Source organism: Symphalangus syndactylus, chromosome 6 (genome assembly GCF_028878055.3).
Source record: "Symphalangus syndactylus isolate Jambi chromosome 6, NHGRI_mSymSyn1-v2.1_pri, whole genome shotgun sequence".
Lineage (NCBI taxonomy): Eukaryota > Metazoa > Chordata > Mammalia > Primates > Hylobatidae > Symphalangus > Symphalangus syndactylus.
This window is the reverse complement of record NC_072428.2, coordinates 59,181,052-59,196,669: the sequence shown is the minus strand read 5'-3', so window position 1 is coordinate 59,196,669 and position 15,618 is coordinate 59,181,052. Positions and strand designations below refer to the sequence as shown.

The 15,618-nt window shown below is 37.9% G+C and overlaps 1 protein-coding gene across 17 annotated transcripts in view; it reads left to right on the top strand.

Annotated features, from left to right (window-relative positions):
* The window catches only part of NARS2 (asparaginyl-tRNA synthetase 2, mitochondrial), a 149,205-nt gene that overhangs the window by 80,568 nt on the left and 53,019 nt on the right, over positions 1 to 15,618 (top strand). For 15 of the 17 annotated variants that reach the window (XR_010121365.1, XR_010121368.1, XR_010121366.1 and 12 more), the window contains one exon: positions 4,945 to 5,077. The exons of the other annotated variants lie outside the window; for them this stretch is intronic. Coding sequence is in view for 9 of the 15 variants with exons in the window: in XM_055283085.2 (XP_055139060.1) it covers positions 4,945 to 5,077 (133 nt within the window). In the remaining 6 variants the exon portion in view is untranslated. The remainder of the gene's footprint in view (positions 1 to 4,944; positions 5,078 to 15,618) is intronic. 17 annotated transcript variants of the gene reach the window in all.

Here is a 15,618-nt window from a genome sequence, read left to right as displayed (position 1 = left end):
ATATCAGGCTCCTTCCTACCTTAGGACCTATGTGTTGGTGTTTGCTTTGCTAGAATGTTCTTTTCACATGTCATCTCCTCAGATGGTTAGCTAACCTTCCTCCCCCTTTAGCAGGATTGTTGTCAGACTGTCAAACTTGGAATTTCATCATACAATTTAGATTAAATTTTGCTTGGGTCTCAAATTCAGTTCCAAAAAAAATATTAAGAACATGTTAAAGGAAATTATTTGGCACAAGTTTTTGGCAATAAAGATAAGAATTTTTAGAATTTAGAATGCACCCTCCCTAAGGCATCTTGACATGACATGATTGTTGAAATGGTGAAGGCTGCATCTCTTTTATAGTCCCTTTCCACCAAGTGTGTTGCATGGTAGAGGGATAGGGGAAAGCTGAAAAGGGGGTATCTGGAGTCTACTCTGTTAGGCATGTAGAAATAATGAATGCAAAATATGTCACAGTATTGACAATCCAGTGAACACAAAACAGTAGTCAAATAGATGATCATTTTCTGAATGATGAGAAAAGCACTTGGCAAGAACTTTTAAAATCCACTTTAAAAGTTTTCTGGGAGTTCACTTAGGGTCAATGAACTTTTACTAAACTGACAGTAAAGAAGTGATATGGAGGTTGGGGATGGTTTGGGAAGGGTGTAGTGAAAGTTGCTGATCAGTCTTACGCTGAATAAGTTCTTCCCAAACTAAAGAATAGCAGTTCCTCTGTTCTTTCAAAATGTTAAGATTCACTGTGAAATTTCAGGGCCAGAAAGAATAAATGGCCAGGCAATCAGTGACCACTTTATATTAATCAATTTGCCATCTTGAGGGCTTCATAAAACTCCATACGTGGGAGAAAGTGAACTTTGTACAACCTTTTTTTTTTTTTTTTTGCAATTTTGCTTTTTATTTTCCAAAGAGCCATTTTTGTAGCTATCTAGGTTGGTGTGTATTGAATGTACTTTTGTTATACTAAACATTAACTCCAAGCTCATGGATTTTCCTTATATAGCTTTCCTCTCTTCATAGTTTGGCACAAGAATGATTCTTAGTGCCGAGTATTTTCTTTTTCTCCTGGTCTCTTCTCAGAGCAATACTGGCCTTTCACCTGGTTTTGTATCTTATTTTAGAAATGGCCTTGTTCTCAGATTTTATTTAAATGTTGGTTGGTTCAGTCTTTGCTGCAAATGGCTTTCATGTCTGTGGAAGATAGGAAAAAAGAAAGAAACAAACATAAATTAAAATAGAAGTGATTCCACATGCATCTAGAGACAAAATTATTGCAAAAGACAGTAGAGATCAATGCCAAGCTGCCCGCAACCCCTACTCCTATAAGGATTTGAAGACCAGAAAAGCTAAATGACTTGCTAAAGATTACAAAGTATTGATGAGAATATATCATTCTCATTATTTTCATGAAGATAACATTCTAGAGAGCTGTATTTAACACATAAAACAAGCTATTCATAATATGCCAAACTGCTTACCCTAGTTATCTTTGAGAAGGGAGAATATACTAAAAATTTTTCTTTCTAATTTTCTGAGTTTGCAGTGTTGTTTTGAGCATCATTGTTGTTAGTATCATGGTTAAGGCTATGAGCATTAGAGTCCGAAATGTGGATTTGAGTCTGGCTTCCACCGTTCACTAAGCTATGACTTTAACTTTTGGGAAAGCTTCTCAACCTCTCTGAATTGCAGTTTCTTATTCTGGAAGATAAATGTATTAATACATACTTAGATTGAGTTAACTATGAAGGGATTAACTCTAAGGTTCTTGGCCATTTAGTGCTTGGCCCATAATGGTAGCCACTAGTACTACTACTGCTATTGCTGCTATTACTTATAATAGAACACTTGATACTGAACAGTATCTTTGGATACTGACATAGGGTGATCATTACTGAATTATTTAAACATTCATCTGCTTAAAGATTAGATGCTTTCTTACGCAATTTTTCAACATACCTTCCAGTTCATTTTATCACTCTGTTACTTTAGAGGAAGCACTGTGGTCGTTAGTTCTTACTCTATCAAAATGATATTTAACTCTTGGATACCTCAATCAGAGCCTGATCCTTACTATAATTGAAATAAAAATTATTGAGCCTCTTCTGCATTTTATGCTAGAGACCTTGCCCTGCATTGCCAGGGAAAATCATCAACTACTGCAAAATTTAAAAATCCCTATTGCTGTTTATCTTGGAGCATCCTATGCTCCGTAAGTATACACACAATTTCTTGTGATAAAGTACCAGAAATGTCATTTTACTTATTTAGATGTACTGTACTATTGCCAACCTACTGAGAGATGGCACAGTCATAGATTGGAAACTCAGGGCCTTGTAATTGTTGAATTTATTGTTTGGGCCAGACCTGGATTGTTTGACCGCTTTTAGATACTGAGGGCCTCAGTGACATATATCTGAGTATTTTTCTGTATTTGTAATGTTACTGTTTGTGAGGATGTGCTTTTTAGTTTACAACTGAGGAAGCCTGTCATCATCATTAGTACTCATTCATTCAGCATGAGCACCTGTTTTATCTTAGGCACTAGAGATGTGAATATGAATAAAACATGATTCCTGTTCTGGAAAACACCGGGGGAGAAAAATAACTTAAATAGATAGTTACATTTCAAAGTGATATGTTCTATATAATAAACATGAAAAAAGTGTTATAGTAATACACGAGAGGGAGCAATAAATTTGGGGGAGTGGTAAGGATTCAAAGGGGAAGTGACAGTTGAGACAAGTCTTGAAGGTTGAATGGGAATTTTCCATTTGGAGGGTAGAGGAGAAGGGGAGGAGGCAATACAGGGTAGGGAGACCCTATGCAAAAACCCAAGGGCATACATGGGACACGCTAGGAAAGGAGAAGGTCTTCAGAGTGGCTGGAGAAAAGGATGTGTGGGAAAGAACTGAGTTGAAATTAGGAGTTAGAATTTTATTCTTTGGTACTAAGGAACCATTGAAGATTTTAAAATTAGGGCTGACATAATCAGATTTGAGTTTGGAAACCTGTAGTTTGGGACTGGAGGAAGACAGGTGACAGACACCAGTTAAAAAGCTGTTATTTTCTAAGCAGTAGACAAAGGTTTACACTGACAATAGCTGTGGAGATAGAGAAAAGCTGCGAGATTTCGGAGTTTTCCAAGGTGTAAACAACTAAATTTTGTGATCAAAATGATAAGGGCCATGTAATAAGCTGGGGAATGTGGGATCTGTCTTGGCGGAGTAGGTGGATTAACTGAGATTAACAGAGCTGGAGGAAATGTAAAAAGAAAGGCAGGATTGTTCATTTTGTCTTTTGTTTGTTTTGGGGAACAGGGTCAAAATTTTCATTCTGCACAAGGTAGGTTTCGTCTTTTTCAAAACATTCTAGTCGACAAGTCTGTAGCTGAATCTTGGAAGAAGGGCATGACCATAGTAATATTTTTGCGTTCCTACTGTTTATTTTTTCAATAAAAACTAAGGTTCTCAGGTTAGCAGATCATGGTTTTAGGAAGGTAGCTGTAGAACCAAAATATAAATTCCTAAGCTTCTACCAATTGGGTCTTACTGAAATGGCAATTGAGAGAAAAATAAATCTCTTGGTTTTCACCATAGTTACTTTATGTTTCCTTTCCCAGAGTATCTTTACTAAAAAAATAAAAAAAAAAACCATATATATACAAAATCCATCTATTTTCTACACTGAGTTTTCTGATCTTAATATTATTTGGCTAAATGACAGATTAGGTGTGCTCAGGATCAAGGATCATGGCTAAGGAGCCTCAAACAGCTTGCTTTGTTCTAACAAAACCTTCACATTTAAAGATTAAGTCCTCAAGAAATACTTATTACTTCATATGTGCTTGATCTAATCTCAGCTGTTACTTGGTTTGAATGTGAGGGAAACAATGAGCATTAACGAATGACAAATGTAGTGTCCACTTCACTATAGGAGTTTAAGAGTAAGGGATTTTTCTCCCCATTTGGATGGTTGAGCTACAGTCATCTGGAATCAAGGGAATAAAGTAGTTCCTCAAAATCTCTCACCTCCACATTTCAGGGGTCATTCACCATTGACTGAAAAACTTGAGTGGTCGTGAAGGACTTGAGTGGGCTTTGAACAAGGTGAACTGCTATATGTTTCTGACGTTCTTTTTTCATGTATTTAAAAAATAAATGAACACACCTTATCTACATGAAATTCTGGTTTTCGGAACACACTTTATCTACATGAAATTCTAGTTTTCACTGTTATCTAGATAATTTTCTGTGTGGTTTCTTGGGCTGCAGTGTTTTTTTCTTTACTTTGTTCTTGATTGCTGTGAAATGCAGTTGCCTGCTGTTTAAGGCAGCTGCAGTAGAGTGCACCCAGAAGTGGTTATGTTTCTATATTTAGTAAAACCATAGGATTTGTGAAGCAGTTGCAGATTCCTTCAGGATAAAATGGTTTCTATAAATGTAACTTTTTTTTTCTTTTTTCGTTTGTTTGTTTATTGAGACAGGATCTCACTCTCGCCCAGGCCAGAATGCAGGGGCATGAACATGGCTCACTGTGGCCTCGACCTCCTGGACTCAAACGATCCTCCTGCCTCAGCCTCCCAAGTAGCTGGACCTATAGGCACAGGCCATCACACCCAGCTATTTTAAAAGGTTTTTTGTAGAGATAAATTTTCACCATGTTTCCCAGACTGGTCTTGCACTCCTAAGTTTAAGCAGTCCTCCCAGGAAGTGCTAGGATTACAGACCTGAGCCACTGTGCCCAGCCTCAATGTAACATTTTTAATGAAACCATTATTATCACCTATTAGAGAAATATATAGCAGCAAATATGTGTCAGTCTGTGGACAAGACAGAGGCACACAAAACTTTTTTTAATTTCCTTAAGAGCTCACTGAATATTTTAAATACTTAAAATTAATCATGTGAATTCTATTTTTATTCTCTTAATCTTGAATTGCAGAGCTTTTACTCAAGTGTTTGCCTTTGGTCCGACCTTCCGAGCTGAAAATTCTCAGAGCCGGAGGCACCTGGCAGAGTTTTATATGATAGAAGCAGAGATTTCTTTTGTTGACAGCCTTCAAGATCTCATGCAGGTAGGTACACAAGTTTTAAAATACCAGCTATCTGTGACATTAAAATGTTTCTGTATATATTTTTACCTCAGACATTTATGTGTTACAGATATTCATAAAGTGAAAAGAAGGGAGAACTACTTAATAAACACTGTGTGCCTTTACCGTAATAGTTTAAAGTACAAGAGTCAGATTTAATTTTATATCCCAGCTCTGCCTTTAGCTTTGCTATGAAGTTCCGTGACTTTCATGATCTTTAGGTTCCTCAACTCTAAAATTAGAATAATTGTGCTTACTCCTAAGGTTATGTGAGGGGTAAATGAAATTGTATATATAATATAAAGCACATAGCATGGGGTCTGGAACACAAGCAGGTTCACTAAATAGTAGCTCTGATTTGCTAGGAAAATAAACCAAACATCTTTATAATTATATAAATGTCTGTAATACTTACATAAACCCCTATGTAGCTATATTAGAAAGCATCCACAGGAGCTATCAGCTAGATGGTCATGGTCAGGCAACAGATCATGAAAGACCTTGTATTTCAATGCCATAGTAAGGAGTTTGAACTTTATCCAAAATTTAAGGAGCAAGAGTTCTAAATTAGAAAATGAAGGTCAGAGCTATATTTTAGACACAACTTTTTAGGAGCAATATGAACAATGATTTAGAGGTAGATAAAAGTAGAGAGGCCTTGTTAGGAGGCTGTAGACATAATCCAGACAGTGCACACAAGTGGAATTGAATGGACCAAGATTTGATGCTTAACCACTCACGTGCTATGTGACCAACTTAAGGGACAATCTCTCTAGGCCTCAGTGTCTTCATCAAAATTCCAATACATAGGAATAAAAATTCCTACTTTATAGGCTACTTGAGAAGATCAGGCAGATAAAATATGTGTGTGTGTGTGTGTGTGTATGAAGTACTTGTGTGTATATATGTGTGTGTGTGTGTGTGTGTGTGTGTATATATATATATATATATGAAGTACTTAGCATAATTTATGACACTTAGTAAATACCCAGGAATTGTTAACTTTTAAATTACGAATTGTCTATTCAGAAGCATTGTGGTTACTATCTTAGTTTGAATTTGTAATTATGGGATGTTTATTTTAGTGATTTTCATCAACTCTCCTTTCTGTTAATTTATATGTCTTTCTACTCTTACCCAGTAAATGACCTATTTCCACTTAAAACATAAATACCTTATATATCACAAATAGAACAGACTAATTATTTTATTACCCTGTCTTGAGTTGGATTTCCTGGTAAACAAAACTCTCTAAGGCAGAGATGTGTGGGCAGGAGCGTTATTGGGGAGTGCTCTTGAGAACAGCATTCGTAAGGAAAGGAAGAAAGTCACATTGAACAGTGGGAAGCGTGAACTGTGATCCATTTACAAACAGAGGCCTTAGCTTCTTCTGTGAAGAACTTTGGAACTGGAATGGTCCTAAACCAGATGGGAACAGTTGTCCCATCTGAAGGCAAGGCGGTAGCACTTTGTGCCTTCCCATATCAACAAATCATTGGATGTGATTAGCCACTGGAAGGTGCATAACCTTGAGTAAGGCAGCACCTTTGGGTCTCGACAGTTCCTGATGAAGCACTCAACTATAAACCATCAGCAGTTAATAATATTCCTGGATTCCCATATAGGGCACTTGGCCCTGAAGGGGCATTCTGGCCACACAATATAGCATTTCACTTCCATATCCCCTTTACACTTCCCACTGAGCATTTTGGATCAGTCCCCATGGAACATTTTTGGTTATCTCTATTAGGGAATGGGCAGGGAAGGGGGAAGAGTGGTCACTACTAGCATGTAGTTGGTAAAGGCAGAAGTGCTGTTCAGCAACCTAAAGTGCACAGCCACCTTCTCCCCAGTAATTAGCTGGCCCAAAATATCAGTAGTGCTGCTGTTGAACAACCGTATTCTGGACTGTAGGGATTCAGGATCTGAGCTTCAGAAGGAGTCAGTGGCATTCCTTAAGTAGCTTTCACTTGAGCCCATCCCCTAATTCTTTATTAATCTTTGTTCTACAATTATATTTTACCATGTGACAGGGTTGCAAGATATCGTTTATTTTTCTCAGTTATATTAGTAAAAACATTGAGGAATAGATAGGTTAAGCTTACATACCTTTTTAGTAAGTGTGAGCAGAATTCAGTTACAGATTTTTACCTTTGCATTCAGTCAACAATGCCATGAAATTATTTTATTCTGCTCTAAACTGGAGCATTTCAATCTAAACTTAGGGTTTAAAATTGGTCATTTCTTTATTTCATTTTTTTTTTTTTTTTTGAGACAGGGTCTCACTCTTGTCTCCCAGGGTGGAGTGTGGTGGTGCAGTCTCAGCTCATTGCAGCCTCCGTCTCCTGAGCTCAAGCCATCCTCCCACCTCAGCCTTCTGAGTAACTGGGTCTGTAGGCACACACCACATGCCCAGCTAATTTTTTGGTGGAAACGGGGTTTCACCATGTTGCCCAGGTTGGTCTTCAACTCCTGAGCTCAAGCCATGCGCCTGCCTCAGTCTCCCAAAGTGCTGGGATTACAGGCATGAGCCAGCGTGCCCAGCCTCATTTTCTCTTTTTCTTCCATTTCTTGACTTTGTTTTTATCTGTAGATGCCCTGACTGATGGATTTTTAGGCTAGTTTCTTAAGCTTTGGTGATTAATGTCCAGGAATACTGTGAACCAGAAGAACACACAGAGTCATTTTATTCAGAGCATTACCTTGTACTACCTTTTCTGGTGTTATCTCAGATATATTCCAAAATAAGTCAGGAACTGATTAAAAAGGGTTGGACTACCCTAGAGAGATCAGTTATCCCAGGAGAACAGTTACTTTTCCAGTGGCTTTAGATGGGGTGGGCCTGGGCAAGGAGGTAGCTTCAGTGACATTACTCCCTAAGAGTTGCATAATAGGTGTCTGAAGTAGTTTTTATTTATCCATTCACCAGTTGAAGGACATTTAGTTTATTCTGTTTTTGAAAGTAATGAACAAAGTTGCCGTAAATATTTATGTGCAGGTTTTGTATGAATGTAAACTTTCATCTCTCTCTGTTTTTTTGTTTTTTGAGGCAGGGTCTCACTCTATCACCTAGGCTGGAGTGCAGTGGTGCAATCATAGCTCACTTCAGCCATGAACTCCTGGGGCTCAAGTGATCCTCCCACCTCAGCCTCCCAAGAAGCTAGGACTACAGGTGCTATTTTTTAAATTTTTTGTATTGACAGGATCTCACTATGTTACCCAGGCTGGTCTCAAACTTCTGGGCCCAAGTGATCCTCCTGCCTCTCAGCCTCCTAAAGTGTTGGGATTACATGTGTGAGCCACAGCCACCCAGACTCGTTTCTCTTGGGTAAATTCCTTGAAGTGGGATTACTAGGTCAGTGTTTGATGTGATGTTTTATAGTTTTCATTATACAGATCTTGGTTAAATTTACTCCTAAGTGGAGTTATCCCTTGGTATCCAGAAGGGATTGGTTTCCGGACCCTCCCCACTCCCTGCCATTATGGATCCCAAAGTCCATGGTTACTTATGTTCCTTATATAAATTACAAAGTTTCTTTCATTTTATAGGGAAGAAATCTGTTTTCCAAAATGACTGTTCCATTTTGCATTCCTACCAGCAATGTATGGAAGTTTTACTTGTTCTAGTTCTTCATTAGTACCAAGTACTGTCAGGCATATGTGGTGGTTTTAAGCCATTCTAAGAGCTGTGTATTAGTATCTCATTGTGGTTTTAATTTGCATTTCCCTAATGCATATTGATGTTGAGCATCTTTTCATGTACTTACTGGCCATCTATATGTCATCTCCTGTGAAATGTATTTTTGTTGCCCATTTTCCATATGGCTTGCTTGTTTTTTTCACTGTTGAGTTTAGAGAGTTCTTTATATATTCTAGCTACTAGTTCCTTGTTGGATGTGCGGTTTCTGACTGTGTTCTCCTAATAAGTAGCTTGGCTTTTCCTTCCCGTTAGTTTTGATGACATCTAGTTTATCATTTTTTCTTTCATGGATTATGCTTTTTGTGTCAAGTCTAAGAACTCTTTACCTAGCCCTAGATCTCAAGGATTTTATGATGTTTTATAGCTTTAGCTTTACATTTTTCATGTAAGTCTATGATCCATTTTGAGTTAATTTTTGTGTAATGTGAGACAGAAGTTCTTGTCCCTTCCTTTCCTCTCTTCTCTTTCCCCTTTCCTTTGTACCTCTGGATAACTTCTTGCTCCAGCACCATTTGTTGAAAAGGCTGTTAGCTAAACTTCATCTATTGAATTGCTTTTGGGTCTTTGTCAAAAATCAGTTGGTCATATATATACGGATCTATTTCTGAATCCTCTATTCTTTTCCGTATTCTACTTAATATTTTAACACTTCAAGTAAAACGACAGTCTTACTACTATGTATTTCCCTTTACCTTCATCCCTTTATGTTATAGTTGCCATATGCATTACAAGTTCTATATATTAATTTCCTATTGCTACTATAACACGTCCCCACAAACCTGGTGGGTTAAAACAACTCGAATTTATTATTGTATACTTCTGGAGGTGAGAAGTCCAAAGTGGATTTTACTGGTTTAAAATCCAACACTGCTAAAAGGTGTCAGCAGAGTTGCATTCCTCTTGGAGGCTTCAGGGGAGAATTAGGTCCCTTGCCTCTTACATTTTCTAGAGACTGCCTGCATTCTTTGGCTCACAGACCTTAAAAACCAGCAAGATATCATCTCAAATCTTTCTAACTCTCACCACCCTCATGCCTCCCTCTTTCATGTAAAGGATCCTTGTGATTACATTAGTCCCACCCACGTAATCTAGAATAATCTCATCATTTAAAGATTCTTAATCACACGTACACAGTTTTTTTTTTACCAGGTAGGCTAACACACTCACTGGTTCTGGGATTGGAGCATGGACAGCTTTGGCAGAGGGATAAATATTATTCTGCCAATCACAGTTCACATACCTTGAAAACCTCTGGTGATGTTTGAATTTTTGCTCTCAATCACCATACATATTTTAAATAATTTCAGAAGAGGAAAAAACATCTGTTGTATTTACCTACATTTGGTAGTAATCGTAAATTACTGTTTCTGTTGTTCTTTCATTACTCAAGTTCCAGATTTCTCTGGGGTCACTTTCCTTCAGCCTAAAGAATTTCCTTTAATATTTAAAAGCATTTCTGCTGGCAATCAGTTCTTAGTTTTTCTTCATTTGAGAATTTTTTAATTTTACTGTCATTTCTGAAAGATGCTTCCACAGGATATAGAATTTTGGCTTGACAGTTCTTTTCTTTCAGCACTTTAAATATAGTATGCTATCTTTTGACCTCTGTAGTGTTTGAGAATAAATCCAGTCTTGAATTGTTTTTTCCAATGTAAAGGGTCATTTTTCTTGGTTTCTTTCAAGATTTTTTTCTTTGTCTTTGGTTTTCAGCACATGGATTATGATGTGTCTAGGTATAATTTTCTTTGAGTTTATCCTGTTTGTGATTTAGTGAGCTCCTTGAATTTAGCCAACTTGGGGGAGTTTTCAGCCACTATTTCTTCACATATTTTTTTCTGTGCCCTTTTTTGTCTTTTCTGCTTCTGTTACTCCAGTAACACGAATGTAAAACCTTTTGATATTGTCCCATGGTGCTGTAATGCTCTGCTTATTATTAATGAGTCTGTCTGTCTTTCTTTCTTTCTTTCTCTCTCTCTTTCTGTCTTTCTCTCTTTCTCTCTCTTTTTTTTTTTTTTTTTTTTTTTTTAGACAGAGTCTCACTGTTGCCCAGGCTGGAGTGCAGTGGCACAATCTCAGCTCACTGTACCCTCCACCTCCCAGGTTCAAGCATTTCTCCTGCCTCAGCCTCCTGAGTAGCTGGGATTACAGGCACCTGCCACCACACCCGACTAATTTTTGCACTTTTATCAGAGACGGGGTTTCATCATGTTGGCCGGGCTGGTCTTGAACTCCTGACCTCAAGTGATCTGCCCACCTCAGACTCCCAAAGTGCTGGGATTACAGGCGTGAGCCACCCATGCCTGGCTAGTATTTTTTCTTTCTGTAATTCAGAATTGGGGGCATTTCAACTGAACTGTCTTCAAACTTACTAATTCTTTCCTCTTTTATCTTCATTGTGATAATGAGCCCATCCTGTGAAATTTTTATTTCACATATTTTCCAATTCTAAAATTTTTATTTGTTTATTTTTAGTTTCTTTTTCTCCACTGAGAAGTTCTATCTTTCTCTTTAAGAATGTTTCCCTTTACCTGCAGAAGATGTTTATAATACCTGCATTAAATTGTCAGATAATTCCAATATTTGAGTCTTCTATGTGTCTGTGTCTGTTGATTATTTTTTCTCACGAGAATTCATAAGATTTTCCTGGTTCTTTGTATGTCCAGTAATTTTTAAGTATATCCTGGATGTTTTTAATGTTGCGTTCTGACACTCTGGGTTCTGTTAAAATCCTTTGGAAATGGAATTATTTTTGTTGTTGTTTTTACCAGTTATTAAACTGGTTAGATTCAGACTGTAAGTTTTATTTTACTTTCTATTGGCATTGGTCTCCATGTCAGTTAAGTTTTCAAAGCCTCTGCTATGCTATTTGAGTCTTTCTGATGCGTGTGCTACTCATAGTCTGGAAATTGCACAGTGATTTATATTGTAGTTCATTGTCAGAAGCGTTCACTGTGCTTCTTTGGGTCTGTTTCACATATACATTGCTTGGAGGTGAGCCCTAGCCTTATGTTACTTCATACACAACTAGAGGGTCAACTTCTCCCATTCTTCAGAATTTCCTTCACACTGTCTGGCCCCCTCATTTTGGTTTCTCTGGCCAGAAAGACAGATTTCTCCCAGGTCTTAGTCGCCACCATGTTATTCATTTCCAGGTGACTGTGGCTACCATTGGGTCTAATTGGCAAGAGAAAATATTAAAAAATAATAATAATAGGCTGGGTGCAGTGGCTCACGCCTGTAATCCCAGCACTTTGGGAGGCCAAGGCAGGCAGATCACCTGAGGTCAGGAGTTCGAGACCAATCTGGCCAACATGGTGAAACCTTGTCTCTACTAAAAATACAAAAATTAGCTGGGCATGGTGACACGCGCTGTAATCCCAGTGACTCGGGAGGCTGAGGCATGAGAATCGCTTGAACCTGGGAGGCGGAGATTGCAGTGAGCCGAGATCGTGCCGCTACACTCCAGCCTGGGCAACAAGAGCAAGACTCTGTCTCAAAAAATAGTAGTAATAATAATAGAGATTACCCACATCCACGCTGTTCAAAAACAGCAGTCTCCCTTTCCCAGTTCCTCTGTTGGAGAAGTAGGTCTTCTCTTGGTGTTTTAGGTGCTTGTGCCACTGTCACCCTGACAGTGCCACTCCACACCTGGGGCTACCTTTTGGCTAGGAACAGAAGAGAGAAAAGAGTGGGGGACAAAACAACCAAGGATTTTCCTAAAAACGCTATCCTACAGGGACTTTACCAGACTAGTAGTAGGAGCTTTCTTTTAGAAGTTTTGCTTCCTATGCCTACTAAACAGATCAACAACGTTTTATCCCCAAATCAAAACCAGGAGACAAAGGAGGTAAAAATGGAACTAAAATTCATCTCCATTTCAGGTTATTAATCAAGTTGACTAGTTCCCAGTCCACGTATCATTGTTTATTTTTCTGAGTCCTTAGGTAGTTGCTGTTTGTATTCTGACCAGGGTTGTTGTTTTTTTTTTTTTACTTTAAGTTCTGGGATACATGTGCAGAACGTGCAGGTTTGTTACATAGGTATACATGTGCCATGGTGGTTTGCTGCACCTGTCAACCCATCAGCTAGGTTTTAAGCCCCACATGCATTAGGTATTTGTCCTAATGCTCTCCCTTCCTTTGTCCCCCATCCCCCGATAGGCCCCAGCGTGTGATGTTCCCCTCTCTGTGTCCATGTGTTCTCATTGTTCAACTCCCACTTGTGAGTGAAAGCACACAGTGTTTGGTTTTCTGTTCCTTTGTTAGTTTGCCTAGAATGATGGCTTCCAGCTTCATCCATGTCCCTGCAAAGGACACGAACTCATTCTTTTTATGGCTGCATAGTATTCCATGGTGTATACAGTATCCAATCTATCACAGTATCCAGTCTATTACTGATGGGCATTTGGATTGGTTCCAAGTCTTTGCTATTGTAAATAGTACTGCAATAAACATGTGTGCATGTGTCTTTATAAAGTCGAATGATTTAAAATCCTTTGGGTACATACCCCGTAATGGGATTGCTGGGTCAAATGCTTTTCTGGTTCTAGATTCTTGAGAAATTGCCACACTGTCTTCTTAGTGGTTGAACTAATTTACACTCCCACCAACAGTGTAAAAGTATTCCTGTTTCTCCACAGCCTTGCTAGCATCTGTTGTTTCCTGACTTCTTAATAATTGCCATTCTAACTGATATAAGATGGTATCTCATTGTGGTTTTTATTTGCATTTCTCTAATGACCAGTGATGATGACCTTTTTTTCATATGTTTGTTGGCTGCATAAAATTTTTAAGAAGTGTCTGTTCATATCCTTCACTCACTTTTTGATGAGGTCATTTGTTTTTTTCTTGTAAATTTGTTTAAGTTCGTTGTAGATTCTAGATATTAGCCCTTTGTCAGATGGGTAGATTGCAAAAATTTTCTCCCATTCTGTAGGTTGCCTCTTTACTCTGATGATAGTTTCTTTTGCTGTGAGAAGCTCTTTAGTTTAATTAGATTCCATTTGTCAATTTTGGCTTTTGTTGCAGTTGCTTTTGATGTTTTAGTCATGAAGTCTTTGCCTATGCTTATGTCCTGAATGGTATTGCCTAGGTTTTTTTCTAGGGTTTTTATGGTTTTGGGTTTTACATTTAAGTCTTTAATCCATCTTGAGTTAGTTTTTGTATAAGGTGTAAGGAAGGGGTCCAGTTTCTGTTTTCTGCATATGACCAGCCAGTTTTCCCAGTACCATTTATTAAATAGAGAATCCTTTCCCCATTTCTTGTTTTTGTCAGGTTTGTCAAAAATCAAATGGTTGTAGATGTATGGTGTTATTTCTGAGGTCTCTGTTCTGTTCCATGGGTCCACATATCTGTTTTGGTAACAGTACCATGTTGTTTTGGTTACTGTAGCCTTGTAGTATAGTTTGAAATCAGATAGTGTGATGTCTCCAGCTTTGTTCTTTTTGCTTAGGATTATCTTGGCTATATGGGCTCTCTTTTGGTTCCATATGAAATTTAAAGTAGTTTTTTTCTAATTCTGTGAAGATAGTCAGTGGTAGCTTGATGGGAATAGCATTGAATCTATAAATTACTTTGGGCAGCATGGCCATTTTCACAATACTGATTCTTCCTGTCCATGAGCATGGAATTTTTTTTTCCATTTGTTTGTGTCCTCTCTTATATCCTTGAGCAGTGGTTTGTAGTTCTCCTTGAAGAGGTTGAAGACCTCTTCAATAAACTCTCCCTAGTTTATTGAGAGTTTTTATCATGAAGGGCTGTTGAATTTTGTCAAAGGCCTTTTCTGCATCTGTTGAGATAATCATGTGGTTTTTGTCATTGGTTCTGTTTATGTGATGGATTAAGTTTATTGATTTGTGTATGTTGAACCCGCCTTGCATCCCAGGGATGAAGCTGACTTGATCGTGGTGGATAAGCTTTTTGATGTGCTGCTGGATTTGGTTTGCCGGTATTATATTAAGGATTTTCGTATTGATGTTCATCAGGGATATTGGCCTGAAATTTTCTTTTTTTTGTTGTGTGTCTGCCAGGTTTTGGCATCAGGATGATGCTGGCTTCATAAAATGAGTTATGGGAGTCCCTCTTTTTCTGTTGTTTGGAATAGTTTTAGAAGGAATGGTTCTAGCTCCTCTTTGTACCTCTGGTAGAATTTGGCTGTGAATCTGTCTGGTCCTGGGCTTTTTTGTTTGGTAGGCTATTAATTACTGTCTCAACTTCAGAACTTGTTATTGGTCTATTCAGGCTTTGAACTTCTTCCTGGTTTAGTCTTGAGAGGGTGTATGTGTCGAGGAATTTATCCATTTCCTCTAGATTTTCTCGTTTATTTGCGTAAAGGTGTTTATACTTTTCTCTGATGGTAGTTTGTATTTCTATGGGATCTGTGGTGATATCCTCTTTTTCATTTTTTATTGTGTCTATTTGATTCTTCTCTCTTTTCTTCTTTATTAGTCTAGCTAGCGGCCTATTTGTTAATCTTTTCAAAAAACTAGCTCCTGGATTCATTGATTTTTTGAAGGGTTTTTTGTGTCTCTATCTCCTTCAGTTCTGCGCTGATCTTAGTTATTTCTTGCTTTCTGCTAGCTTTTGAATTTGTTTGCTCTTGCTTCTCCAATTCTTTTAATTGTGATGTTAGGGTGTCAATTTGAGATCTTTCCTGCTTTCTGATGTGGGCATTTATTGCTATAAATTTCCCTCTTAACACTGCTTTAGCTGTGTCTGACCATATTTTTAAGTTATAATTGTTTAGAGAGATAGGTTGTAGTCAATTTATTTCATCTTGGCCAGCTAGAGAAATAAAGTGGTTTAATTACTAATATTTCTACTTT